This window comes from Oreochromis aureus, linkage group 1, assembly GCF_013358895.1.
Source record: "Oreochromis aureus strain Israel breed Guangdong linkage group 1, ZZ_aureus, whole genome shotgun sequence".
Taxonomy (NCBI): Eukaryota; Metazoa; Chordata; class Actinopteri; order Cichliformes; family Cichlidae; genus Oreochromis; species Oreochromis aureus.
This window is the reverse complement of record NC_052942.1, coordinates 35,053,619-35,080,652: the sequence shown is the minus strand read 5'-3', so window position 1 is coordinate 35,080,652 and position 27,034 is coordinate 35,053,619. Positions and strand designations below refer to the sequence as shown.

Below are 27,034 nucleotides of genomic sequence, written 5' to 3'. Positions count from 1 at the left end.
TAGCTCAGACAGGGGAGAAAGAAAAGGATTAATAGGAGGCCGACATGTTAATGACATCTTAAGACACCACAGGGGATGATGGTACCACCCTGGTCACTGTGGACAAGTTGAGTACAGAGACACACCAGCAGCCAAGCCTTCCTTGCACAGAGGAAAAAAGCAAATAACAACAGTAGTTTAAAGGATAAGGCTGGTGACATTTTACATTTAAACCCCCTGAAAAGGCCACTACCAGCGGTGTGTTTGTCTCACTACTGTCTGAGGTCTCTCCCCAGTCTACATCACTCTCGCCTAAGTGCACTTGTTGCACCTGAAGAAGCAATCTTTTTTTAAAGTCGGTCCCTAATGTTGATTAATTGTTAATTGTTTTAAAAGTCATTGTCAACAATAGAACGGCCCTACGCTGTAGCAAAGTGACTGAAATTAATGTTTTTCAGCTACTGATTAATACACATAGGTTGGTTTAGTATTACAGGCCACAGAGCAGTGTATGTGGGATGGACTTCTCATTACTGTGTGTGTCCATGGTAGTGATGGAGCATATCGACCTGTGCAATGGTTGGTGTTTTTTTTAGATTTTGGATTTTGTAACACAAACAGAGGAGCTACATTAAGTGATTGCTGCAGTACAGACAGAGCTTGTTATTGTTGTTGCCCTTGTGCTTTCATTGGATTTAAGAAATGGATGATTTTATATTTTTTAAACAAATTTTAAAAAGGTTACAGGTAAGGGGAGAAATATCATTTTTAATTCTGATACTTTTGCCAAGAGTGTTTTTCTTGTATGCAGCTGCGATTTGTGTGGCGTGTGGTTGGGGCTTCATATTTTCCTTTGAATCCAGCAAAATGTCACACATATTTTTCCGCTCAATACTCTGAACAGACTTCACACCGCTGTGGGTAAGAGCAAGGCTTTTTTCTGTTGGAAGAATATCTTTCCTCCTTCTGAATTTTCTCAGCTCAGAGTGAATTAAGTATTTTTGAGAAAATGGAGGAAAACAAACGTGTTTTTGCCAATCTGATGGAAACATGATGAAACAAAAATTTAGATCTAGAGTATTTGTTAATATGACAAAGAAAAGAAGCTGGATGAATACTTATGAACTAATTTTTCCTGTTGTAATTTCAGCTACACATAGTTATTCCCATGCTCAGTGACAGTCCAAGCCAAATATGTGTTTTTACATTATTCTTCAGTATGCTGAAAATGCTTTTAGAGCTTGGTTTTTGGAATGTACAAGGAGAGTTGAAGTCAAATAGCTCTGCTGGGTAAAAAAAATGAAATTGTAACATCATAAGTTATAATGACAAATTATGTTTTCTGTTGAGAATCTTTTGTTTGTTTTTCTTTATTGTAATATATAAAGAGACAACAGAAAACAGTTCTTGAGCAAAAAGTTTCTCTTACTAAAAAAAAATTTAAATAATGGCCATGATGTGGGTTTAACTTTATCACGATTTGCAAAGGCGAATCGTGTGGAGAGCGTAAGGAGTCGACCCAAATGCAGGCAAACGGAGATGAAGGTGGAGGATAACAGAAAGAGCCTTTATTGATGGCTGAACAAAACAATGAACAGCTGGAGCAGAGAAAACGAGCCAAAACCTAAACTGGGAAAACTAAGCTTAAAATAACACAAACCTGAAACAAGAAACTAGAAACACCTGGAAATGCGAGGAGCAGACAGCAGAGGTTACATGGGGGATGACAAGCAGACACGCCGATGAAGAGCAAATGACAACACACGCTATAAATACACAACAGGTAACGAGGGGGAATGCACAACAGGAGGGAGACACAGCTCGGATAAATCTGACATAGCGAGACACAGGAAGTAAAGGACCACAACTATCAAGGTAAAACAGGAAACACACAGGCTGAACTCAAGACACATAAGCTAAACACAACGACCCTTCCCATGAACAGAGAGGAGGCACAGAAACAGAACAGAAACCTAAAACTCAGGGAGTATAAACGTAATACAAACAGAAAACCATAACTCACAGAGTAAAACTTAAACCAAAAACACAAAACACTGGGTCGCAGACCCAGATCTGTGACAAAAATTTTTTTTAATCGATTTTAGACATGTGTTCTGGTGACCTACTGTTTTAATCTTCTAATCTTTATTTATGTGATAAACGACTCAAAAACACACACACACACACACACACACACACACACACACACACACACACACACACACACACACACACACACACACACACACACACACACACACACACAGAGCACAGCGAGGAACAGCTGTTATTTTTTGCGATTAGGTGGCTGTACAATTCTTTTACTGTAGCTGGTGCTCACTACCATATATGTAATGACTGAATGGCTCCCCCTTGTACCCAACCTCTGCCCTGCTAAATGTGTGGATACGAGTTTGTCAGGCTTCATAAGGCCATGAGGTGCAACGGAAAAGTTTTCACACCATCAGCGATCTTTTTTGGTCGTGTTAAAAAAGGTTGGGGTTCAGTGTGATTATGCTTACAATGTGACAAAAGCCTGGAGATGAAAGCCGACTTGTGTTTGAACATTTGTAAGTTCAAAGGTGTGAGTATGCTTTTGATTCATCGCTGACGCCCAGCACTTGGACAATGCCTTAATTTACGAGTCTATTTCAAAACCCAGGAGGACTCGGCTGTGCTGTCTCTGCTCGAGTAGAGTAAATCAGATTGGCTTCTAAATTCTGAGAAACACATGATGCAACTGTCACACTTGATCAATTGATTTGTCTGAATTAGCTAATGTACCTGCAAACCGCACGTGAACATAAAACATCTGCTGTACCACCACAAGCTGGGATTGTGGGATGTTACTGCGAAGGAACATTGAGTAATGTAGACCTGAGTGACATGTCTTCTGCAGGGACACATTTTAGAAAAAAGAGAAGGATGTTGGCTGGAGAAACATATTGGCTGGAAAAAGCTCGAAGGATGTGAGCAATGAGATTTAACTAATCTTCAAACCGCGGCATGCCACAGTGATCTAAGACTTTTCCAGAAGGAGTCCCGTGACAAACTGATATCTGTTACTCTGAACGTGTTAAATGATTTTTTTTTTTCTTTTTTTGCAACCAGTGCCATGTCCTTTGATGATCAGTTGCATTCTTGCCGACTTGTGTGTCAGAGCTATAGAGTGATTTGCAAGTCTTAGATTCTTCTCCATCGTGAAAACTTTTTAGCATCGGGCCTTTTGGAGGGTGTCTCATCGGTCATAAGGAACTGTCTTCAGAGACAAGAAGAGCAAAAAGTCCTGCAACAGATGGTGTGTTCCCTGCAGAGCCCTGATCTCATCATCATAGAGTCAGTCTGGGAATACATGAAAAGGAGGAAGAGACAGAGGCAAGTTCTCTGAGCTCAATGAAAAAAAACAAACAAACTTGAAAAACTGTGCGCAAATATAGCGAAGATGGTTTTGGAAAATATCCTCATTTCTAAGTGTAGTGAACATTACTCACCACATATGTGTGTATATAAATATGAGCTATCGATAGTAGTTGTTTTTTTTACACTTTTTAAAAAACGTTTTACACTTAATTTGCATATTTTCGTTCTTGCTAGACCTTCTTGAGGGGAATAAACACTTCAGTGCTCTCAAGTTGATGCAGTAAATCTCAAATCACTATTATTATTATTTTTTTAGCTTAGCATAAAGCCTGTGAGCATAAGGAACAAGTTAGCTCGGCTGTGGCCAGAGGTAACAAAATCCATCCTAACATTTTATTATGCTTTGGTTTTTGGAAGGTTTACAGAAGCAAAATATTTTATGTTACTTTTTTCAAGGAGGTGATACAGGTAAAAAAAAAACCCAGGACAGCTATTTCTGCTTGCAGTAGAATAGAATAGTAATAGAGCACACACCTTTGTCATCAGTATTGGATTCTACTGTTAGGTCTTGAGTTTTTTGTGCCATTGTTTTTAGTCCTTAGTTTATGTTTTAAGTCAAGCTTTCAGTTTAGATTTTGATTTCCATTTATGGCACTTCTGAAATGAAGTTTCTATATAGCATTTACGGTACATTATTTATATCTAATTCCTTCTATTTAGTTTTTTTTCCTCGTGTGTTTAGTTACTTTTACTTCCTGTTTTAATTTTTATTTTGTGTCTGTTGTGTCTTATCTTCAGCTTTACTTGTGTGTTGTTATGTTCTTGGTCTAGGAGTGCACTGAATGCAACAAGAAATTTGGCCCCCACTCACGCACCACCCAAGAAAGAGCTAAACAGAAAACACAAAATTGCTAAGCAGCCATTTATTTACGTCCGCAGTGAGCAATGCCAAAAAAAAAAACAACCAACAGACAATTTGGAATAAAGTGAAAAACAGGAGAAAACTGAATCAACAGAAAAGGCTTCTCACCCCTACCAGGCTGCTGTAGTGAACAATATACACCCAGTGAAAGAGGTACAACTAGCTACTTTACAGATCTATTTACAGCTATTTACAACAGCAATGCTCTAGCGCCAGACACACAGGCTATCTGTGGGGTGGTGGAGGCTAGGAGAGAGGGGACCAGGTGGTTGTCATCTGGTGGTTAAGTACTGGGGTGATCAACCAAGTATCCAATCCCAGAACAGAAATGAATTCCACCTAACTACTCAGCAGGCACTGGACTTCAATAAGACACACCCAGGTGCCCACACCTGAGAGAGAGAGAGAAGAAAAAAACCCACAGCCATCCTCTGGTGGGAGGAGTCACACATAAATCAAACAATTACAACATTGAATCATAACAGTATGATTACCCTGATTATGTTCAGTCATGTCTTGTTTCCCGCCTGTTTCCACTTCCCTGATTATCCTTGTGTATATATTGTCCAGTCCTTCCCTTTTGTCTTAGCATCTGTTTATTCACTGCATGTGTTCCCTGCCTGTTTCTGGATTCTTTTGCCTTTTTCTGTGAGAACTGTTGTTTTTTTTCTACACTGACATCAACCTCATAAGATTTGCATATTTGTTACTACTACTAGTCACTACTGTTTCCATGTGCTGTATTTGGGTTATTTAACAATTACAGGCCCCAGTTTGTTAGTTAATTTCCTAATGTATTTACAACCTGGCTGTATGTCACTAATTATATTATTATGTGGTTTCACTGGTAGTCGCTGTAGTCAGTTGAGAATAGTTTAACTCTGGTTAACTCTGGACCCAGCTCTCTTGAAGTTACTGAATGTCGTAGACTTTCTGTTGTTCCCACTTCACTCACTTTTTTGTACTCGTAATGTGTTTATACACCAATCTGCATTAATCATTAGTTAATATTAATTCCAGCTCTCTTCCACACTGTCTCTTTTGTTCTGTCTCCCGCCCTAACAATGTGTCAGTGTAACTTGTCATTCACGACAAAATATGCAGACATGATTTTGAATAAGTTCAGAATTTCCCATTTTCTATACAAGACAATACTGTCCTGTGAAATTAACACAACGCACAGATATGTAGTACTGTGCTAACATGAATCCATCCATACATCCAATGTTTCAAAAATGGATGATTAAAGATAGTAAAGTCATTGGTTTTACAGTTCCACACAAAGGCTTCAAAAACAAGATTTCAGAAACCAGCTATGTCCACTTTTTATACTCTCTATGATCTGCACAACAACCATAACAGGACCAGAGAAGCAGGATCCTCATCTTTTCAAGCTCTAGTTACTCTAGTCATGACTGCACTAAAATTACAGGCATTGAGTTTTAACATTCAGCTGGAGAGAAAAAGCTCATGCTGCTGCATCATAATTACCACACTAACTGAAACAGAGTAGTCATCTATTTTCTCACCTACCTGTTTTCTACATCTTTAAATTGATACAAGTATCCAACTAATTTCGGGCTTGAGATACACACAGACAAATGACTGCATTAACTTGAGGAACAGGGCCTGAAAACCTGACCTTCAGAGCCAGTGAGATACTGCAAAGAAGATGAGACATGAAAAAGAATGGAAAAAATAGCTGAAAGTTGGCTCATTTCATTTTCCAGTTCTCTTGAATAAATCAAAGTTGGTTTAATAGAGAGGAACCTTGCTCTCAGATAGACGTTTCAGGGGAAGATGTCCAGTGCCGAATTCCATTCTGTGCACAGGCAACGTCTCAGATGATAAAACCCCTCTCGGATGCCGTTGGGCCTTTTCATCACTCAGGTAACATAAATGCAATTTTTAGGGTGTTCTCAAGTCAAGAAGTCCAATTTCCCCCTCACTCCTCAGAAAACCTTCATCTAGCAAGAAATCAAGGGGGAGGTTTCTGTGTAGTTTGGAGCAGTTTGGACTGAGGCCAGGCTTTCCCCGAGGCCTCATCGATCTGGCACCAGACTCTGATCAGATGGGTTTTCATTCCATTTCATATTGTATTAAAAAGCAGAACATAATCCAGGGATCCTTTTGAGGCATCTTCTTTCATTTTTAAAGATTTAAACATGAATCATAACGATTTTCTAGGTAATGATTTTATTTCAAGTGTAGTGATGTTTAAAGCGGTATACTGCACATATATCTTTGTGCCTGTGCCGTGTAACAGAGGGTCAGAGGCATCAGCGGAGATTTAGTGTGCCACCTGTTCCCAGTGGTTGGGTGGGTAGTTGCTGGTGAAGACCTGTGCTCCGCTGTGCACATCTCTGTAATAAAGCAGGCACTCAGGTATGAAATCCCTGCAATGAGAATAAATGTTGTGAATAAATTGTTGCTCGCATGTGTCACTTCATCACATGCCACCTCAACCCCATCTTCCTTCCACTCAGGGTCTATAATTTGATATGCCTGGGTCTTGATTACTATTTACAGTGTTGTCAAGGTGAGCAAAAGACTCAACATGGAGAGTAAACAGATTCACTGTCACCGCTTCTCTGAATCGGCTGCTGTTGACTTTATTTCCACTCTCTGTTTCCTTCGCTCCCTTCATTCCCTCCCTCCTCCTTTCCTCATTCCCCTCTGAAGATTGCAGTTGTCAGAGCTCCGCATTGCTTTCGGCATAGCAGTGATAGAACAGCAAACTGCATCACATTGGCTTACAGTAAATCATGTCAGAGTCTTTCTATGAATTTTGATTAAAGAAAGCAAATTATGCTCGGTATTGACAGGAGAGTGTTGTATGACAACATAAATTCTGAATTCAGACGGCGTCGCTAGTCCGGCACTACCTGTGTTGATAGTCATTTCTTTATTTATTTTTTATGCATTTTCTATCTCCATTTATCAAAAATCTTCACACGGTCACTATGACAGAAGTCAGTGAGGGATATGTTGTGCATCATGTTCCACGGCTTTGACTTTTCTTCAACTTTCTTTCACGTGCAGCTAAACTGCAATTATATTTTAAAGGAAACATTTTCTATAACTGCATCCACAGGGAAATATTCACAGATTTGAAAAGTTGCGTATATGTTACTGCCAAACCTTTTGTTTTCTAGCAAATATAATAGTTTCATACAGTATCCTCTAATTCAATAGCATTAATTGATGGTTATGCTTAGCCACAAATCACAAAATGTAAAAAAAATATGTTGTCTTCTTAAATATGGTAATAGATCACAATAATTTTGAACTGAAGATGTTTGGGAGGAAAAGCTCTGAGTTTTTTAAATAATTTTCTTAGCTCCATTTTTCCAGCACCCAAACCACTGAAAAGAACAGTTCACATGACTCTGTGATACTGAGAGGCATTATACATAAAATGTTGCTGGACATTACCTCACGTTTGCTGTCTCTTTCAATGTGTTTCATATCATTTTGAAGATTGCACAAGGTGCTTACTAAAAGACAAATAATCTAAAAGAATATGGAAACTAAAGAGGTGGCAGGCTTTGATTGTCTTTGGCTTCACACTTTACCCCAGCGGTCCCCAACCCCCGGGCCAGTCCGTGAGTTGTTTGGCACCGGGCTGTGAGAGTTGAGACTCAGGTGTGAAAATTATGATTTTCATGGTTTTTATTGGTTTTTATCGTTATTTTTTATCGTTTTTATCGTTAACTCTGTGTCCCTGGGTGTTTTCCTGTGAGTTAGGAATAAATCTTCTTTTTTTTAGTATCGGTACTGGTTTTATGTTGTGGTATTTATCGGCCTTAAAGGCCGGTCCGTGAAAATATTGTCGGGCATAAACCGGTCCATGGCGCAAAAAAAGGTTGGGGACCGCTGCTTTAACCCATCTACATTGGCAGTATCATTCCTCCTTTGTTCTGTCATGTTTACAGTTGTGTAAAGTTTAGCAAATTCATGTTGGTCTTTGTGGAACATCTAAAAAGAAATTCAAACAGGTTAGTTTTGGGTATCCAACAGTAATTGAAACCCATCCAGGTCTGCCATAACAGGCTAATATTTCGATTAGTTTTTGGATATTAAGTCCTTTTTGCCTTTGGATTGCCCCTAAATCACCAACAAAACCCTGTACTCTGTACTATGCTATGCATTTCAGACACACGTTTTTATAGTGCTATTGTCAAAATGGCTCATTTTACATTTGAATGCACAACACAAAATGACAGCAACTGCACACAGGCTTTTTCAGGGGTCACCTTAAATGCTTGAATTGAAGGGTTCTGGACTTAAATAAGTCTTCTGGATGAGAAGTGAAATGTCTTCAAGAAAGAAAGAAGTCCAGTTGTCTGAGAACACTATTTCAGGGGTCACGTTTTCATCCAATTTATTTTCCATCTCTCAACTCTATATAGAAACTTTTTTTCCCTCCTGGAAGTGGAAGGTTTTCTGAGCACATCTAAATAAGATCGCTGAGATGGCCCAGGAAAGTTAAAAAAGAAAATCCCAAATATATTGCAAGAGAGGACATGTGTGGGGTGAAATGCTGAAGATCTGACATCTGTAGGTTATCTTTGCAGGCATGAACCTGTTACCTGTCACTGAGGGAGAAAGTTTTCTTGTTGGGAGATAAATGTCGTCAGTGTTCTAGTCTGAGAGCTGCGAGATGCTGAGATGTGTAGGAAGTGTTGTTGTTGAGCTTTGGATGTAAGAATAAAATGCTGGTTAGAAAAAGTAAACTCAACAGTTCAACTATTTAAAAACACTGTAAATGTGTGTTTGTGGGCAGATTTTGATCAATTAATGTTGAATTGATAGTTTTCCAATGATGGATATGAGTGACCAGCTGAAAATCCCAAACTGGATTTTGACATATATACTAGCAGCTTCTAGTTCAGGAAATAAAACACCTGCAAAACGCACCAGTTTTATATGTAAGTTAAACAGGTAAGCTAATTTTTGAAGGCGGAATAAATAAACTGAGTTTCTTTTTCTCATTACAGAAGATTTTTTTCATTTAAGCCCTTAACTAAAAACTAAACAAATCCCCAAACAATTTAGTTTTTACCCATTTCCAGCTGTCTAAATGTCAGAATTGCTTCTTATCTAGTGTTAGTCATGTGGAGTATATACTGGGTATAAACCATTTCTCTATAACAAAACATAAATAGAATTTTTTTCTGTTCATTTACTTTGTTTTGAATTAGTTAGAATAAACAACTTTAATTTGTTTGTATCTATATCGCTGCTCTACACTGGGGTAATTGTGGGTACATGCCAATAAAAATATGAAGTCATGTTTACTGCAACTGCTGTTATTTTCCCTGACTGTGCCTGCAAAATAAAAACAAGCCTCCCACCTTGAAAATGTTACTTTATGACTGTGACTCTAGTAAAAGATCACTTACTGTACATGCATACTGTGTACTTCATTACCATATCTAAGAACCAACAACTGCAGCAACTCAGTCTCCACCCAGAAATCTTTTTTTTTTTATATATAGAATACCTTTGGAAACTGTATTTGTGTCTCACCAAGTATATTAACAGTTTTAAAAAATTGCGTTTTGGAAGTAAGTTATTCTTTTGTCTCCTTCCAGGACCAGTAGCTGTAATCAGTGGTGAGGAAGACTCTGCTAGCCCTCTTCACCATGTCAACCACGGGATTATTACCCCCTGTACTCTGGATGCGGGTCCTGATGCGGTTGTCATAGGGATGACTCGTATTCCTGTAGTGGAGAACCCTCAGTACTTTAGACATGGACACAACTGCAACAAGCCAGCCACCCGTAAGTCCTTCCAGTGTATCTGACAGCAGTTTAAAGTGCCAGTATCGCCTCTGAAAAAATCTCCTGCTCAATCTTCTGTAAAAGTCACAACATCGGCATCAAAGCAATGTTACTTTTTACATGGAGTCTGAATGAGTGCAGTCATATTGAGGAATAGACATGAACAAGATTATAACATTCTGGGGAGATTTTTATGTGTAGCATTGGCTAATTACCTAAAAAGACTAGGAAACAATACTAAAATATGTTCAGCCTAACCCGACACTTCATTCAGAAGCAGCAGGTTTGATTGAAAAGAGAAACTATGCTGGATTTTTGGATAACATCACAAGCAGAATAAATCTGACATCACAGAGCTGCATTGCATTCACACCGAAGATAAGATAAACCAGGCAACCGAAGTGGAACCTGAGGGTCTAATTCGCATGTGCATCATACACAGCTAGAGTCTCGCAGTTTATTTTAGATTCTTTTTAAACTAGTGCTGACAGGCCTTAAACAAGGGCTGACAGCATCCACACGGCCACCATTATGGTGATTCATGCGGCACATGTTTATAGTTGTTCCAAATGGCCAACCATGCAGCACTATAGTGCAAAGGTAAAAACTGTCACCTCACACGTTCTGGTTTGAATCTGGGGGCCACCTGCGGCCTTTCTGTGTGAAGTTTGCATGTTCTGCCTGTGCGTAGGTTGGTTTTCTCCTGATACTCCAGCTTGCTCCCACAATCCAGAGATATGCATGTTAGGTTGACTGGTGAGTCCAAATTTGCAGTGTGTTCACACCTCTAATAGACAATGTTTAACCCACATGCTGTGGGCACAGGTGACATGTGGGTTAAGGTTTTTTTTGCTTCTCTGAGTAAGAAACATCATTTTGGCATATTCCTCTATCATAGTGCTATCCCTCATTACTACCGGCTAGCATTATTACACAATATATTGCAGCGTTTTTCTAGGATCTGGCTAATTAAACTAAAACTGCAGGGCACGTATCAAGCAGACAGAGTGCCACAGCATGTTATGTAGTGTAAAGAAAAGTGCAGCATCTGGTCAGAGAGCCAGATATCAAACACCACGTCTTTATGAGGCTCTATGAGGCTGTTGTACCTCCATTATAATTAGCTGTGTATCTTTTCAATGAGAATTGCTGAGGCCCTCGGGGCAAAGGTATAATTTAGATTCATCTAGAGAGTCGGTGTGATCATATGGTGTTTGCATCAGGTGGCATGGTGCCAGGCTTTTCATATAGGGCCTGTTTAGCAAAAGCCTCCTTCTGTATACCAGTGACTGCCGTTGCAATACCCCGAAAAAAAAATATCACACGCTTTCCCTCGGGAGTCATGTTCCAGGTTGGAGAAAGACAACAGCACTTTAAGGCCTAATTACTCACAATTACATTGACTGCTCAAGAGAATCAGCAGAAAACTACTGTGCCAGCAGCGAGCCTCAGCCTAACGCCTGCTGCTCCTATTTCAAATGATACCAGTCAAACCAACCAGATTTAGTTAGGAAGCAGGAACTCTTCCTGTCTGACAGTCCTGTTCAGCTCAGATTTACGTCATTTACAACTTGGTTCAAAATGGCTGCTTGACAGGCTAACAGAAGTTGACTTCTGACTTGCAGCCAATGAGAACGAAGGAAATCCCATTTAGAGGTGATAAATAAATGACTGGTCTTATGTATTATGAATTGCATGAATTGTTAATGTCTAGCCAGTGACTGATTTATAACATCTCACGTCTTGCACAGGAGAGCTGATCGGGAGCTAATGAATAAATGACAGTGGGCACAAATGAAACTTTCTCTCAATCACCGCGCACCTGGAATTGAAAGTCACACCATGAATGAGCGCCATGACAGCTTCGACTTAGGAAGAACATTCAGTAAAGACTCTCAGTATGCAGTACCCTTTGTTCTTTTTTCCTTTTCTTTTTGTAAATTTAATTCTATGTGCATGCGTTAAAAAAAAAAGAAACTGTAGGAAATGAACCCTGAATTCATCACAAGGTCATAATGGCCGCTGCTTCCTGCCATCGGCTACAAAAACAAAATGGATCCGAACGGTTTCTGCCTCCACCGATCATTCGCTGAATATGAATGCATTCTTTACCCTGAGGACACAGGGAGGGGAAATGTCTCTGTGTATCCACGTCTATATCTGCAGCTAGTGTGTGTGTAGGTCTATGGGAGTGAAAATTAATGCATGGATCTGAATGTAGGCATACTCCAAGTGTGGCTTTTATGTACCAGGAATTTGCCGTATGTCACGTTAGTTTTCTCCTTTCTTCTGTATAATTGATGATTGATAAGCATCCCGAGTCAAGAGTCCCTCAGGTGCCCCCAAGGGCCTCCCAGGTCCAAATTGTGTGCCTGGCCTTCTACTGACTTATTGTTTTGCACCTTCACTTGCCAACACAAGAGCTGCACTCAGCTCAAATACAGCATGGCTGCTTTCTGGTACTCGGCCACTAATCCATAATGTATTCATTCATTTACTTGAAAGCTTCTTATCCAGGAGAATAGCTTGCTGCCTGGGTGTCTCTGTCTCTCTCTCTTTCACACATACACACACACACACACACACACGTCCATAGTTCAATCTGGCAACAGAGACGCTAGCTAACACATACATAAATTTAACACACCCATACTTCTCCTTACCTGTGCCCATCAAGAGTACACTAATGTGCTGGTCAGTCCCAGCCTGCTTCTGCTACCTCTGGGTAATTTATGGTGTCCCTGGCTGTCATGCTGTGTGCATTTTGAAATCGGCTCCAGCGATAACAATGAGGGGGAGGAACCATATTTAGCTGTTGTTCTGGCTGCTGCGTGCCATTCTGGCTCCTGTTAAAACAGCTGCATTGAAGAGAAGCTGCCTGCTGCAAAGCTTACACCAATGATTCCAGTGCGCCCTTACCAAATGTATTATTCATGAGTGTTTGATCTACAAGTCAAACCTGCCAAAAGAATATAAATATTGGCACGAATGGTTAAATAGTTCCAGTCACACCAAATAGAGCGCCCTGTATCTTGGCTGTTTAGGCTGTGCCACCTGAGATCAGTGCTGCAGTCAGTCCCTCGCTGCGGGAGAGAATATGGAAAAATGAACATTAACTTCATCACATTATAGTTGCCCTCTAGTTGAACCGTCAACCTGTACGCATGTAGATTTAAACAGGCTGGAAAACACTGCTGTCATTCTCACACCAATTTAGAAACATGCTGCAGCTTCATGCAATTGGTTCGTATTTCGGTTGAACTGGTGGCCTCTAGTTTTGCTGTGGTAAACGGGCAAGCCGTGACTGATGATGACGTTTGTTGAGATGAGCTTTTTTGGGGGAAGGGTTTCCATTGAAAAAGGCCAATCCTGGGGTAATGTAGCCGCATTAGGGAGATAAAGGCAGGAAAGGCAAAGGACAATTCTTTAGCCTAATGACAGATCTATATCTATCCAGATCCGCTGTCTCCCAGCAAGTGGCTTTGTTTTATCACCGAGCTTGCTATTTTAATTACGGATTTGTCACATCCCGCTGGCCAAAATTAGACAATAGCTTTTGATGTTGGAGTATAGCATATAGCCTTTCATTATAACCATGTTATTAGGGATATTACTTCTGGGCAAGTTTCGGACAAACCCTCACTCTGCCCCCTCTACTTTTTGTGCAGCAGAGACAAAGTAATGCTCAAGGTGCTGTTTTTGAAGATCAAAATGTTTCCAGCAGGGACAAGGAGTGACTAATTTGGCAACTTGAAAGCTAAGCAAATGAATGGAAATGCAGCGCCGATTGATTGAAAGGCAGTTATCATGTTCCAAGGCTGCAATTCAATGAATTATAGTTTGAAACAGAACAGACCCACAGGCTAGACCGATGTGAATTCAAACAACCTATTTAAGTTTGTTACCCAAAAAAAAGAAAGTTCAAGATGATTTCCTTTCAGCTCCAACCTGGAAGGAAAAAAATTCAGACTTCTTTGCTGAACAAGATCTGAAATGATGCTTCTTCATGTCTGATAAAATTGAGTGAAAACTGTCTCCTGAAAGACGAAAACCTACAAGTAGATTTGCTGAAGATCTCAAAAGGTTGTGTTTTTCGATTAAGAAAACCAGAAAGAAATCTAAAAAAACTTAAAATACAGAAATATTATCCATTTTTCTTGACTCCTGTTATTATAAATTGAAATGAATTGCTCGTAGCATTATAACTTGGGACACATACTGGAGTGTGAGAGTATTTAAAGTACACCAACACTGATTTGTTTTCTGTACACAGGAGCAAGAGTTGTGCATTTGAATTTAAATAACACATTCTCGTGAGTGTTGACAGGTCAGCACCATAATGAATAGTTAATTCCCATCACAGAGGACCCAGCCCACAGCATTTCAGCTACAGAATAATACAAATCTAAATAACACCAATTTTCCCAAGCAAAGTTACATAAACACGCTTTTCTTTATTTTATAATACAAACACAATTTATACTGTATCTATGGGGACTAACAGCTGAGGGTGGGTAGCATGCCTCATCTCCTTAAGGATGTCAACTATAACTAGTCAAGACTTTTAAAGAAGCTCCCATGAGCCGCAAGTGTTAAGAACTTAGTGCTTAAGTGCTTAAAGCGTAACATTTAATTCAGCAATAACAATAAGGCTGTGCTTAGGGAGAAGTTATTGTCAAAAGGAAATCAATCAGAATAAGCATTATAGTATGGCGCCACTATTAAATATTAAATATGTAAATATATGCAGTATATCTATTAGTACATAAATAAGAATTTGATTTAATTGTGTGATGCCTGTAAACAACAGCCATTTCCTTGTTTTGTGACTGTATTTTCATATATGAGTTAAATTAGGAGTCATTTTTATTTCATTCTTGCCATATTGTATAAAAACACTAGAGAGGACCATTGTCACCAATGTCCAGCTTCACTGTGTTTCTTTTTCCTGCTTCTTAATGAAACTCAACAACTCCTACAGTATCACACTTAGCCTGTGAGTGTGTGAGCATGTTCAGAGGCTCACACAGCACAGAAACAACCACAATAGCTAGAAGAGTGACAGCACAATATGAGAAAAGATTACATAAAAGATGGCTACTGAATAAAGGCATGGTTACTAAAGCCAGGTTTAAAACATTAAATTTAGCACAGATATACACACACGCCTACACACACACACAGGTACATACACACAATCACACACACATAGAAAACAATGTGTCATTCAGCAAAGGTGAAGCATGGACAGGCTGTTGCTAACTGCATTTAACTACACAGTAATCCATATTTTTTGTCATTTAATTCCATTAAAATGCTCCGCAGATCTCCAAGGAGTCGAGAGGTCCAGCTAAGTGACTTGAATCAACTATTAGCTAAAGCTACCTGTGTTGCCATCCGCTTGTCACTCATGACAAGTAATGCAAACTAACCCTTTAAAAAGATTTGAATGACTAAGTTATAACAGAATCACACTCCATTAGTTGTTATGCAAGGAGAAATCAGCCATAAAGAAAACAACTTCACATCGGGATCTGTGGGGATTCACTCACTTTTTGAGCCAGCCTCATGTGGCCACATGAGAAATTGCAGGTTGTTGGCACTTTGGGGTTGGTTTCATTTTATTTGCTGTCTTCTAATTTTGATTAATATGCCAAGAACCAGTCTCAGTCCCCTAGTTTTATCGATTTTCATCCAGTCACATTGAAAGCCTGTCACATTGAAAGCCTGTCTTCAGCAAGCTCAGCACCTGCTACCACACCAAAAACAGTTCCTAGGTCCCAGTGAAACTAGGCTAGCAATGATCTTTATTATACACACACACACACACACATCCACACACACATGTACATCTGGTGTATTGGGCCAAAATTTAATATTTTATTTCATTCAGATTAACAGGCTGTGCATATTTTAGAGTTAGAGACTTTAGGATTGAGCATATTGCTCAGGAAAACAGCAGCAGAAAGCTGGTTAATTTAAGGCACCTTGTCTTTAAAAGACAAATGCCTCTGTGCTTCAGCTGAAAACGAAGAAACTTTAACTTGCCAGTATCTGATATGATTCAATCCAAAGTATTTGTCAAATAGCCCAAGGATTCCCATCACTCTTGCCCACTTTCCCCAGCAATTAGCCAGGTGCATGGAGGTCTTTCATTCTTTGCACATCTACTTCTGTTATTTTTGTGAGAAGCCCTGCTCAAGGGGGCCTGTGTGCTGTTGGCTGACAGACTATTGGATGAAAAGGTGAGGGGGTGGCGGCTGCTTTATTATGCTCTTTCATAACAGTCATTGAGAAATAAAAGTGACACTGGAAAAATACCATTATGAAACATAAACACATGTTTGAAAGAGGGCATGTGAAAAAATGTCTAATGAAATGAAAAGTACCCCAGTAAAACCTTGCAACTGTGAAAATAAGAATGATAAAATAACCTTTAAAAGAAAAAAAATGCCAGCTTATTCCATGGGCTTGCTTCTAATCATTTCTGAACAAAGCTGGTGTCATCAGGATGATGTTATGGGTGATGCATTCTTTATTTTAGCCATGCGTAGGTGTTATTTCACATAAGCCAGAGTTCTCACTAATGCCAGGCAGCAGCGGCAGCAGCAGCAAACACACAGGCCGGCAGTAAGCCAGCCACAGCAGGTTGGGAGTAGATACCCACAGAGAGTCAACGGTAAATGCGGGTGTTCATGTCACTGTTGCCCAACGATGCCAGCAGACACACAGCCCCTGTGCTGCAGTGAATTTAATGGCGTGAGCTTTTTGTATGCTATTAGCTGCTGGATGAGTGCCTCTCTTCTGACTGTTCACATCCTGTGGTGCACTTTTTGTAGGCAGGCTAAACTACAGGTAAATTACAGTGGTCTCAGTAAAATGATCTCTATATTTATATTGTGATAAAATCTCGGAGGGCAGTAAATGAACAGAGGGGGATTTTTTTTCCAAGTGAGCATGTTTGTGATAATATTTGTTTTTTATGCTGCTGATTTGGACTGCAGCACTTATCAGAATATCGTAAAACATTCGCTTTTTATACTGAATTTAAATTTAAATTAATAGTGGTTGAACCCTATTATATTTCCCATTTAGTTTTCTATAAGAAAAAGTTTGTATGAGTGGCAAAAACTCCTTAAAAGTAGCTTTATGGACAAAATAAATGAATGTAAAGCTGATGCCCGAAATGAGAATTTGTGTGGATGTTCTCAGCATTTTTAATTAGACCACGACTTCTCAATATTAGAAGCAGTCACTCTGCAGAGGATAGATTGTCAACGTCCAGTAGATGCACACTGATCAACCCACCGCACACTCAGGGACGCTAGCAAGATAAAAAGAAATACTCAGTCTCTCTGTCACACACACCTGTGAGGCATAAACAGCCACATCAGTGCACAATGTTGGCAGTTGGAGACAAGCACACACACACACACACGCACGCACATACTGACACTGGAGAAAGTTGGCAGGTAGCTGTGGTGAAATGCATGCATGCACACAGACACACATGTGGGTACAGAACAAAGCCTTCCAAACATCTGTGCTCCCCCAGCAGCCTGACCTGACTAGCTGAGTAAATCTCAGCGCTGCATTGCCTCTCGGCCTCCAGGGAGAATGTTTGCTGGCGCTGAGGCCTCAGGTGAGCCAGGACAAATGAATGATGCTGAGCTGTAGGATAGAGATTTAATCTCAGGGCTTTTCAGCGTGCCACTCTGGGTAAATAGGCTGCAGGATGCAGCCCGAGTCCGCCTGCAGAGGAAACTGAAGGTTAAAGTAACTTGTCCTCGCCACTGTCAATAGGTGCACTCCATAATAGCGCCTTCATTCCCATCAGTGGAGAGGAATGAGGTGGCTGGTAGCTATTTAGCGGCCGAGCAAAACAAACCAGATGAAATATTCACACCCAGGAAATAAGCAGGGTCAACCTATACAAATGAGGTGTTGTAGTATTTACTTTATTAATTTGTGCAGTTGTGTACACAATCAGTTATCACAGTTCAGTTACAAGTGTGTACAAATCTAAAGTGAAAAATTATTATTTTAAAATTAAGTTAAACACAAAATAATAACAATTATATTGAAAGAGGCCTTCATCAATTATATACCATTATTTGGTATGGTGAGATAGAGGCAGATGACTCACTATGGAAACCCCTAAAGCAACGGTCCCCAACCGTTTTTGTGCCTCGGACCGGTTTAATGTCAGACAATATTTTCACGGACTGGCCTTTAAGGTGTCATGGATAAATACAACAAAATAAAATGATATGACCAAGACAAAAACTGTGGTATTTTATAAATATAATAATAACGTGAATTCACTGTGTAATTGTGTAACTTTATTAGCAGCATCCTCCTGAAATGGGCCAACAACATTGAGAGTAACATCCTCCTCTCTGCCCCTTAATGCGCTCTGGTCACTATGGTAATACGTAAATTCAATTTAATTCAATTCAATTCAATTTTATTTATATAGCTCCAAATCACAACACCAGTCACCTCAAGGCGTATTACAAAATAAGACACACAACTACAACACGGGAAAAGACCCAGGGAAACTGAGTTAACATTAAAAACCCTAAAAACCATAAATTTCACACCTGAGCCTCAACTCTCGCGGCCCGGTACCAAACGACTCACGTACCGGTACCAGTCCGTGGCCTAGGGGTTGGGGACCGCTGCCCTAAAGGGAGCAGCTGAAAGAAGAAGGTGATCCACTAGACTCCAAGAAACTTACTTGACTTCTTCAGCCTCATCATCAGCTCTTATTGAGACTAACGGCTCAAGACCACATTTGTTTTCAAACTTGATAGCATTTTTTAAATTTCAAACGTTTACTATGTGTGAGACCTGCATCAGTATTTAACTACTAGTGTCTCGTGTCACTTGTTTGAAAACGGTTATTAAAAATGATGTTTTTGTCTACAATCCCCAATGTGGATTACTGAGCATTAAATAAAAGCATTACCATCATTACTTCTTAACAAGTTAATGATTATACTTCAGTAAACCCACCGCCTATGATTTCACACATTGTAATTGGTTAAATTCTACATATTTTAACAAAAATACTTTCAGGAAGGTCTAAAAGTAAAACTTAAAAAACAAAAAATAAAGAGCTGATTGAATCATTAACTTGGCTATATTTTCAACATGTAACAGATGTGTGTCTTTTTGAATTTAAGGCCAAATTGTCTCCAGGAACTCCAGTTGTTTAGGATAGAAGCAAATGTTGCCACACAATTGAAAACTTGTTTACTTCCTCTGTCGGCTCAGATTTTACTATAAACACTGATGATTGGGTACATTTTAAAAACACCATAAGCTTTGCTCTTAATCTGCAATTCCGCATTATTTATTACATGGAACAATTTGGGAAGTAATTCCTGGTAAGTGCTCAGAAAAGGGCAGGCAATTCAAAATATTCTTGGCACATGATTGGATGAGCTATCTTTCATTGTCTACTGCAGGCTGACTTCAACCAATCAGATCAAAGGACCATGGTACTTTGAGAGCACACAAGAGGGAAATAATTGAAATCTGAGGAGCTTTTAAGACTTTTTATGTAGATATGTAGTTATTATGCAGATTTGTCTTACAATTTTCTATTGTTTGACAGTTCTTGATATGTTTTTAAGGAAAAATTGTGCATCAAGTACTTGCAGGCAGCAGGCATGAAGCCAACAAGTGGCTCATCACAGACTAAAATCAGGACTCCTCTTGCCAGCCCACACAACTAATAGTAAGGAGCTTATGCGCATACTCCCAGAAGTGGAATTACATCCAGTACCTGATAGTAAAGAGACCCTTGCTCTATGTTCACATAGATGCATTTTTCCTCAGCTCCCTATTACAAATGTGCAGTGGGAGTAAAAAAATAATTTGACCCCCTTCATTATTTTTAAGCTGGTTTACTTGCAAAGAAATGAACAGTCTCTAATTTTTATGGTAATTTGCTGAAAAATCACATTACAGTTTACAAAAAAAACCCAAAAAACAGATTTGTATGTAAGATTCCACCAAGGCATAACTTAGTAGTTACTAAAAACCCTTGCTTGCAAGCACAGCAATGAGGTAAGAGGAACAGCAAGAAGGTATTTGATTCGACTCCACATCTGGCCAGGACCTTTCTGTGTGCATGTTTGCGTGGGTTTTCTCCAGGTACTGTGGCTTATCCGGATTAGATTAACTGGTGATTCCAAATTCTAAATTGTGAATGTGAGTGAAAATGGTTGTCTGTCTCTCTATGTTACCCTTGCATCAGATTAGCTACCTGTCCAGGTCGTAGCTTGGATAGCCTCCAGCCTCCCCGCAACCCTGATAAGGAAGAGTGGAAGAGCTTGGATGAATGGATGGGCCACCAAGTTTGCTCACATCTCAGGAGAGAATTTAGTCCAGCAGCCCGAAAGCATAATGTGTCCACCTCCATGCTTGACTGGGGATCACCCTGATGCTAGAGAGTTTGAGTTCATCTGATTACAGCACTTTCTCCTAAGCCGTATGTGAATCATTTAGATGTTCACTACCAAATTTAACACAGGCAGGTGACTTTCCTGTTATTGACTGTGGTCCCAATTGCTTTCAGATCATTAACAAGCTCTTCCCGTGTAGTTTTTTGTTGATCCACCAAATTTTTAATGTAATATAATGGTTATCGTTATCCCATGAGGCAAGATCTTGGATGGCACTCCAGACTCAGAGCTATTGATGGTCATTTCTTCCATTTCAACATAATTGTCAGCTTATCAGCTGGCTTCTTGCCAATGGTCTTGTAGGCCATTGCTCCTATAAAAATAAGAAAATTAATTTCTTTATAAGTGCGCAATCTTACAAATTCAGAAAGGGTTTAAATAAGTACTTCCCCAAATGTAATTATATAATAAGCTTACTTGTAACTTTAATAACTGCTCAAGATATATTTTTAAATCAGTTGAGGGTTAAATGCAAACTGGAACAACGTGGTGAGACAAAAAAAAAAAAAAAAAAAACTCCTACCATGAGACATCAGTCTCTGTGCCGTCTCATGGTAAGCAATTATCTGGATCCCTGGGAAGATTCTAATTGGTTGGAGGGTTTATGTGAAACAAGAGTTATAGTGCGATTGACCAGATCATCACTTTGCTTAAAAAATATTGTAATGACCTGGCTGGGGTTGTTAGCCAGGTGCATTCTGGGTATTGTGTTGTCTGTGTTTTCTATTGTTCTGCTAGTTCCTATGTGTTTGATTCGCATGTTGTGTTAGTGTTATGTTAATGTAAGCCACAGTGAAGTTGATGTGTGTTCTGTGGAGCGGGTTGATGTGGCATGGTTGGCTGACACCGCGACCCTATGTGGTGGGAGCGTGATAGGGGTTCGGTGTCAGCAGCATTACAGGGGTTGTAAAAACTGTTGAATAAATGACTGGTGTGAACCACTACTGCCTCCTGCTGGATCGTTTGGGGATTACAAGCCTGCTGCTGAGATGCTCGGGTCGTGGTGCGGTGTATGAGGCACGAGCGCCCATTCGCCGCGTTCAGCGATAGCTGCTAGCGCCTGCTGCTAGCCGCTTTAGCTAGTGAGCAGTTTAGCCAGTTCAGCTCTACTAACCCACGGTCGCTACAATTGGTGTCAGAAGTGGGATTCATGAGTGTCTAGCAGACACTATGGAGCCGACCATAGGCGAATTAGAGCGTCTAATCCGAGACAACTGCTCGCTTCTGGAAAGCATGGCTGCCGAGACCCAGCGGAGAAGACTCGAGCTGGGGCGGCCAGAGGGCCACAGCGCGCCCCGGAACAGCCACCCCTGCTCTCCCACAGCTGGAGGGGATTCCTGGGGCCGCACCACAGCTTCCTGGCAGGACGGCTGCTAAGCTACAGCGCTACACTGGGGCGACGCTGCTGGAGCCGTATTCTGGCCCAAGTCACGCTGGCTGCCACTCACAACGGTGGGGTCAAGAAGAGACTGCCACCCACCTGGCGCCGCACTGGAGGGCCCAGCGCCCAGGTTCTGCTGGACCTGCCCCTAGAGGAGCAGCGCGACCTCCGGGCTCTGACCACGCGCTCGGCAGACGGTTTGGACAGAGACCACCAGCCGAACAGAGCAGGGAGGAGCTGGCTCGCCGACGCGAGGGAGAGAGCCTGGGGTCCTTTGCTGCGGACGTCCGCCTCTATGCCCGGACGGGCTATCCAACATTCCCAGGAGCGGCACGAGAGGAGCTGGGTCTCCACGCCTTCCTGAGGGGCCTCACACCGGAGAGGCTGCGACAGCATGTCCGGCTGTCATCCCCGAGACCTGGAGGAGGCATTAAGGGAGGCTGAGCGGGCTGAGGAGGTGCTGCGGGCGAGCCAGTGGCCCGACGATCGGCCAGGGGGTCGAGCGAGATGAGCGCGACCCAGTCGGATGAGGAGGAGGCCAGACGAGCCCAACCAGAGGCAGTCCCCGTCCGGAGGCGCCGGACGGACTGCTGTTATCGGTGCGGGAGCCCGGTCACCGCCCGAACTGTCCTGCGCCTAGTCCTCGGGCCCGAGTGACATCACCGACGGAAACGGCCACGGGCGGGACAGTGAGGGAACCCCGCCTGCTTCATTAGACCCTCTCCGTGACACTCATCCTGTGGTGGGTCGCTGTGGGTCCACCCGTGGACTATACCTGGACTGTATAATTGATGGACGGTCTTGCCGGGCCCTGGTGGACACGGGTCCACCATCTGCTTGCTGCGGAGGGGGGGTGCTTCCGGAGACGGGCGGTTCATTGCCGAAAGATTGGACCCCTACTCACACAGCGTTGTACACTGTCACAGGAGAAAAGACTGTGATGCCGGGGAAAAAGACTCTGCAGGTGGTGGTGGGAACGAACAGTGTGAACCATGAGTTCTGGCTTGCCGACATAACAGACGAGTGCATTGTTGGACTGGACTTGCTGGCCCACTGGGGCACGGGTCGATGTGCCCGGAGTTGCCATCCACCTTGGTGCTGAGACCGTGTGCAGCTCCAAGTGGGCCATGGTAGCCAGGGACAGACCCCACCCCACCAGCACCCCCAAAGCCCTCGCGCCCCACAGCTCCAAGCCACAGCCAGGGGTCGAGAGCGGCAAGGGTGCGGAAGAGGACCCAGGGGGTGAACGTAAGCAGGGCCAACATCCCGCAGCCAGAGTCGCCGCCTAGCTCGGCAGTCTCCCCATCACCTGGGACTGTCGCAGCAGTAGAGGAGCTTGGGCGGCGGAGTGGGGTGCACCTCAGTGCGACACAGCAGCGGCAGCTGCAGAGCCTCTTGGCAGAGTTCATGGACACTTTTGCCGCCAGGGAAGAGGACTGCACCAGGACGGGCCTGGTGCAGCACACTATCGACACTGGAGCAGCTGCTCCAATCCGCCGCGGCCCCACCGCCTGCCCTCGCCAAACGCCAAGCTGCCGAGGAACTGATAAAAGAGATGGCAGCTAATGGTGTCATTGAACCCTCGGATAGTCCATGGGCCGCACCTGTGGTTATGGTGCGGAAGAAAACAGGGGGTTGGCGCCCGTGTGTGGACTACAGGCGTCTGAACGCGGTCACCCGCAAGGACTCTTACCCGCTACCTCGCATCGATGACGCACTGGATTACATCGCTGGGTCCAGTTGGTTCAGCTCGCTAGACCTCCGCAGTGGGTACTGGCAGGTGGAGCTTGCTGCTGAGGCACGGCCCAAGACTGCATTCACCATAGGGCAAGGACTGTGGCAGTTTAGGGTGATGCCTTTTGACTATGCAATGCACCAGCCACGCTTTGAAAGGTTAATGGAAAGGGTCCTCAAAGACATTCCCGTGCCCGCTGCGTGGTCTATTTGGATGACTTGCTGACTCATGCCAAGGACTTTGAACAGGCTGTTGCTAACCTGCGAGAGGTCCTGACTGCCATCCGCGGGGCCGACTAAAGCTGAACCCAGCCAAGTGCAACCTTCTTGCTCGCCAGGTGAAGTTCCTGGGACATGTGGTGAGCGAAAAGGGGTGGCTACTGACCCCGAGAAGGTGGTTGCTGTGGGGACTGGCCTCCCCATCGAACGCCGCCGAGCTACTGAAGCTTCCTGGGGCTGGCCTCCTATTATAGGAGGTTTGTAAAGACTTTTGCCACCGTCGCTAGCCCCTTGCATCAGTTGACAAACAAGGGTCAGCGGTTTGGTTGGACTGAGGACTGTGCAGCGGCTTTTGGACAGCTGAAAACTGCCCTTGTGAGTGCCCCGGTCTTGGCGTATCCTGACCCCAACCAGCCTTTCCTTTTGGACACCGACGCCAGCAACGTGGGGGTCGGAGCTGTGCTCTCCCAGAGGGGAGAGGCTGAGGAGCGAGTGGTGGCATACTACAGCTGCAGCCTCAGCCGGGCCGAGAGGAATTACTGTGTTACCCGGCGTGAACTGTTGGCTGTGGTCCTGGCGGTTCGTCATTTCCGACCTTACCTCCTGGGCACTAAGTTCCTGCTCAGGACCGACCACGCCAGCCTAACCTGGATGCTGAACTTTCGCCAGCCAGAGGGTCAGGTGGCCCGGTGGCTGGAAATACTACAAGAGTACGACTTTGAGGCCCAGCACCGACCAGGGCGGCAGCACGCCAACGCTGATGCCCTGTCCAGGCGCCCCTGTTCTGCGGATGAGTGCCGGTACTGCAGGCGCCTGGAGGAGCTGGACCGGGTCCGACATCGGCAGCAGCAGAACCCGAGGGTGAGGATGAAGGGCAGGAACCTTTCACCGCGGGGCGGAGCTGCAGCAGCACCAGGTGAGCGATCCAGCGCTGGGGATGGTGAGGACTGGATGGAGGCAGGGACACGGCCAGACTGGTCCGCCGTGTCTTCCCAGGGGCCCGAGACGAAGTCGCTGTACTCCCAGTGGAACAACCTGGAGCTCCATGGTGGTGTAATCTACCGGCGGTGGCGAGCGCCAGACGGGGGAGGCGACATACTCCAGCTCCTGGTTCCCCGGGCCTTGCGGCCTGAGGTCCTCCGCTGGGTTCATGGGGCTGCAGGTACTGGCCATTTTGGGAATGGCAAGACGGTGCGGCGGCTGAGACGGCGGTTCTACTGGCCGGGTGTCGCCAGGACGTGGAGATCCATGTCCATTGCTGTGACGACTGCACGGCGCAGAAAGGTCCCAGCCAGCGCCCCATGCCCCATTGCAGCAATACCTAGTTGGGGCGCCAATGGAGCGGATCGGAGGACATCCTGGGTCCGCTCCCTGTTACTGATGCCGGCAACCGGTATGTCCTGGTCGCGATGGATTATTTCTCAAAGTGGCCAGAGGCGCACGCTGTGCCGGATCAGAGTGCGGTGACGACGGGCGCGGACCCTGGTGGATGAGATGTTCACGCGGTTTGGTGTACCGGAGGAGCTCCATAGCGACCAAGGGAGGAATTTTGAGAGCCAGGTGCTGGGAGAAGTGTGTCGGAGGCTGGGGGTGAGAAAAACGAGGACCACCCCCCTCCATCCTCAGAGCGATGGTCTGGTTGAGCGGTTCAACCGCACGCTGGCCACCCAGCTGGCCATCCTGACCAGCCAACATCAGAGGGACTGGGACCAACACCTGCCCCTTGTTTTGTGGGCGTATCGAACAGCAGTGCAGGAGTCAAGTCAGTGTACTCCTGCAGCGTTAATGTTCGGAAGGGAGCTCCGAACCCCGGTGGACTTGGTGTTCGGGGCGCCCCCTGAGCCGGAGATTGCTGGTGGACCAGAGATGGACTACTCCGGCGGCTCAGGGAGCGGTTGCACACGGTGCATCAGCTGGCAAGACGGACATTGAGGGAGCCGGGCCCGCCAGAAACGGGCGTACGATACCGCGCGCGCGGTCCCATGCTGGGGGCCGGAGATCGGGTCTGGCTGTTCTGCCCCAGAGGAAGCGGGGTTGACCCCCAAGCTCATGAGCCACTGGCAAGGCCCGGGCGAGATCCTGGAACAGCTATCGGAGGTGGTCTTCCGAGTCCGGATGCCGGGGCGGGGAAGGCGGGTGGTGCTACACAAGGACCGGCTGGCGCCATACCATCCGCTTGCCCCCAACCCACAGACTGGTGTGCAGCCTGGGGACTCCTTGCCCCCTACGGCCGGCCCAAATGGGGGCGCCATGGATTCCCAGTCAAGGCCGAAGCGTACTCGACGCCGGCCCGGACATTTGCTGGACTACAGAGTGGACAGTTAAGGTTGTGGGGACACTAAACCTCTTGGGGGCTGTGTAATGACCTGGCTGGGGTTGTTAGCCAGGTGCATTCTGGGTATTGTGTTGTCTGTGTTTTCTATTGTTCTGCTAGTTCCTATGTGTTTGATTCGCATGTTGTGTTAGTGTTATGTTAATGTAAGCCACAGTGAAGTTGATGTGTGTTCTGTGGAGCGGGTTGATGTGGCATGGTTGGCTGACACCGCGACCCTATGTGGTGGGAGCGTGATAGGGTTCGTGTCAGCAGCATTACAGGGGTTGTAAAACTGTTGAATAAATGACTGGTGTGAACCACTACTGCCTCCTGCTGGATCGTTTGGGGATTACAAGCCTGCTGCTGAGACGCCGGGGTCGTGCGGGGTGTATGAGGCACGAGCGCTCTCCATTCGCCGCCAAGTTCAGCGATAGCTGCTAGCGCCCTGCTAGCCGTTTTAGCTAGTGAGCAGTTTAGCCAGTTCAGCTCTACTAACCCACGGTCGCTACAATATATTTGAGTATCAACCCATTTCGTTGAAAGGATTGTATGGCACTTTGTTTGAGCAGGCCTGTTTATGGTACCATTTTCTGTGGTCTTAAAGATCTTTAAACAAAAAGTTTCCAAATCTAGAGGCAAAGGTGCCAGTTTTACAAAGTCTGCAGTGCTTGTCAGGGAATTTGAAAGTCTTTCTTTGTGTTTCTTTATTTGTTTTTATTGATATATTGTGGCACATTTTCAGTTCATTCTGGCAAAATATAACAACCCAATTATTTTAAGCAGCTTTCACAGTCGAGACTGTATGTTAGACGCATGACTTGGTAAAACAGTTGTTAGTTTGACAATTAATGAGCTCTGGTTTAC

The 27,034-nt window shown here is 43.8% G+C and overlaps 1 protein-coding gene across 4 annotated transcripts in view; it reads left to right on the top strand.

The window, feature by feature from the left end:
• ntrk3b (neurotrophic tyrosine kinase, receptor, type 3b) overlaps positions 1-27,034 on the top strand; it is a 216,016-nt gene that overhangs the window by 156,138 nt on the left and 32,844 nt on the right. For all 4 annotated transcript variants that reach the window (XM_039613117.1, XM_039613122.1, XM_039613129.1 and 1 more), the window contains one exon: positions 9,859-10,047. In XM_039613117.1, the coding sequence (XP_039469051.1) occupies positions 9,859-10,047 (189 nt within the window). The remainder of the gene's footprint in view (positions 1-9,858; positions 10,048-27,034) is intronic.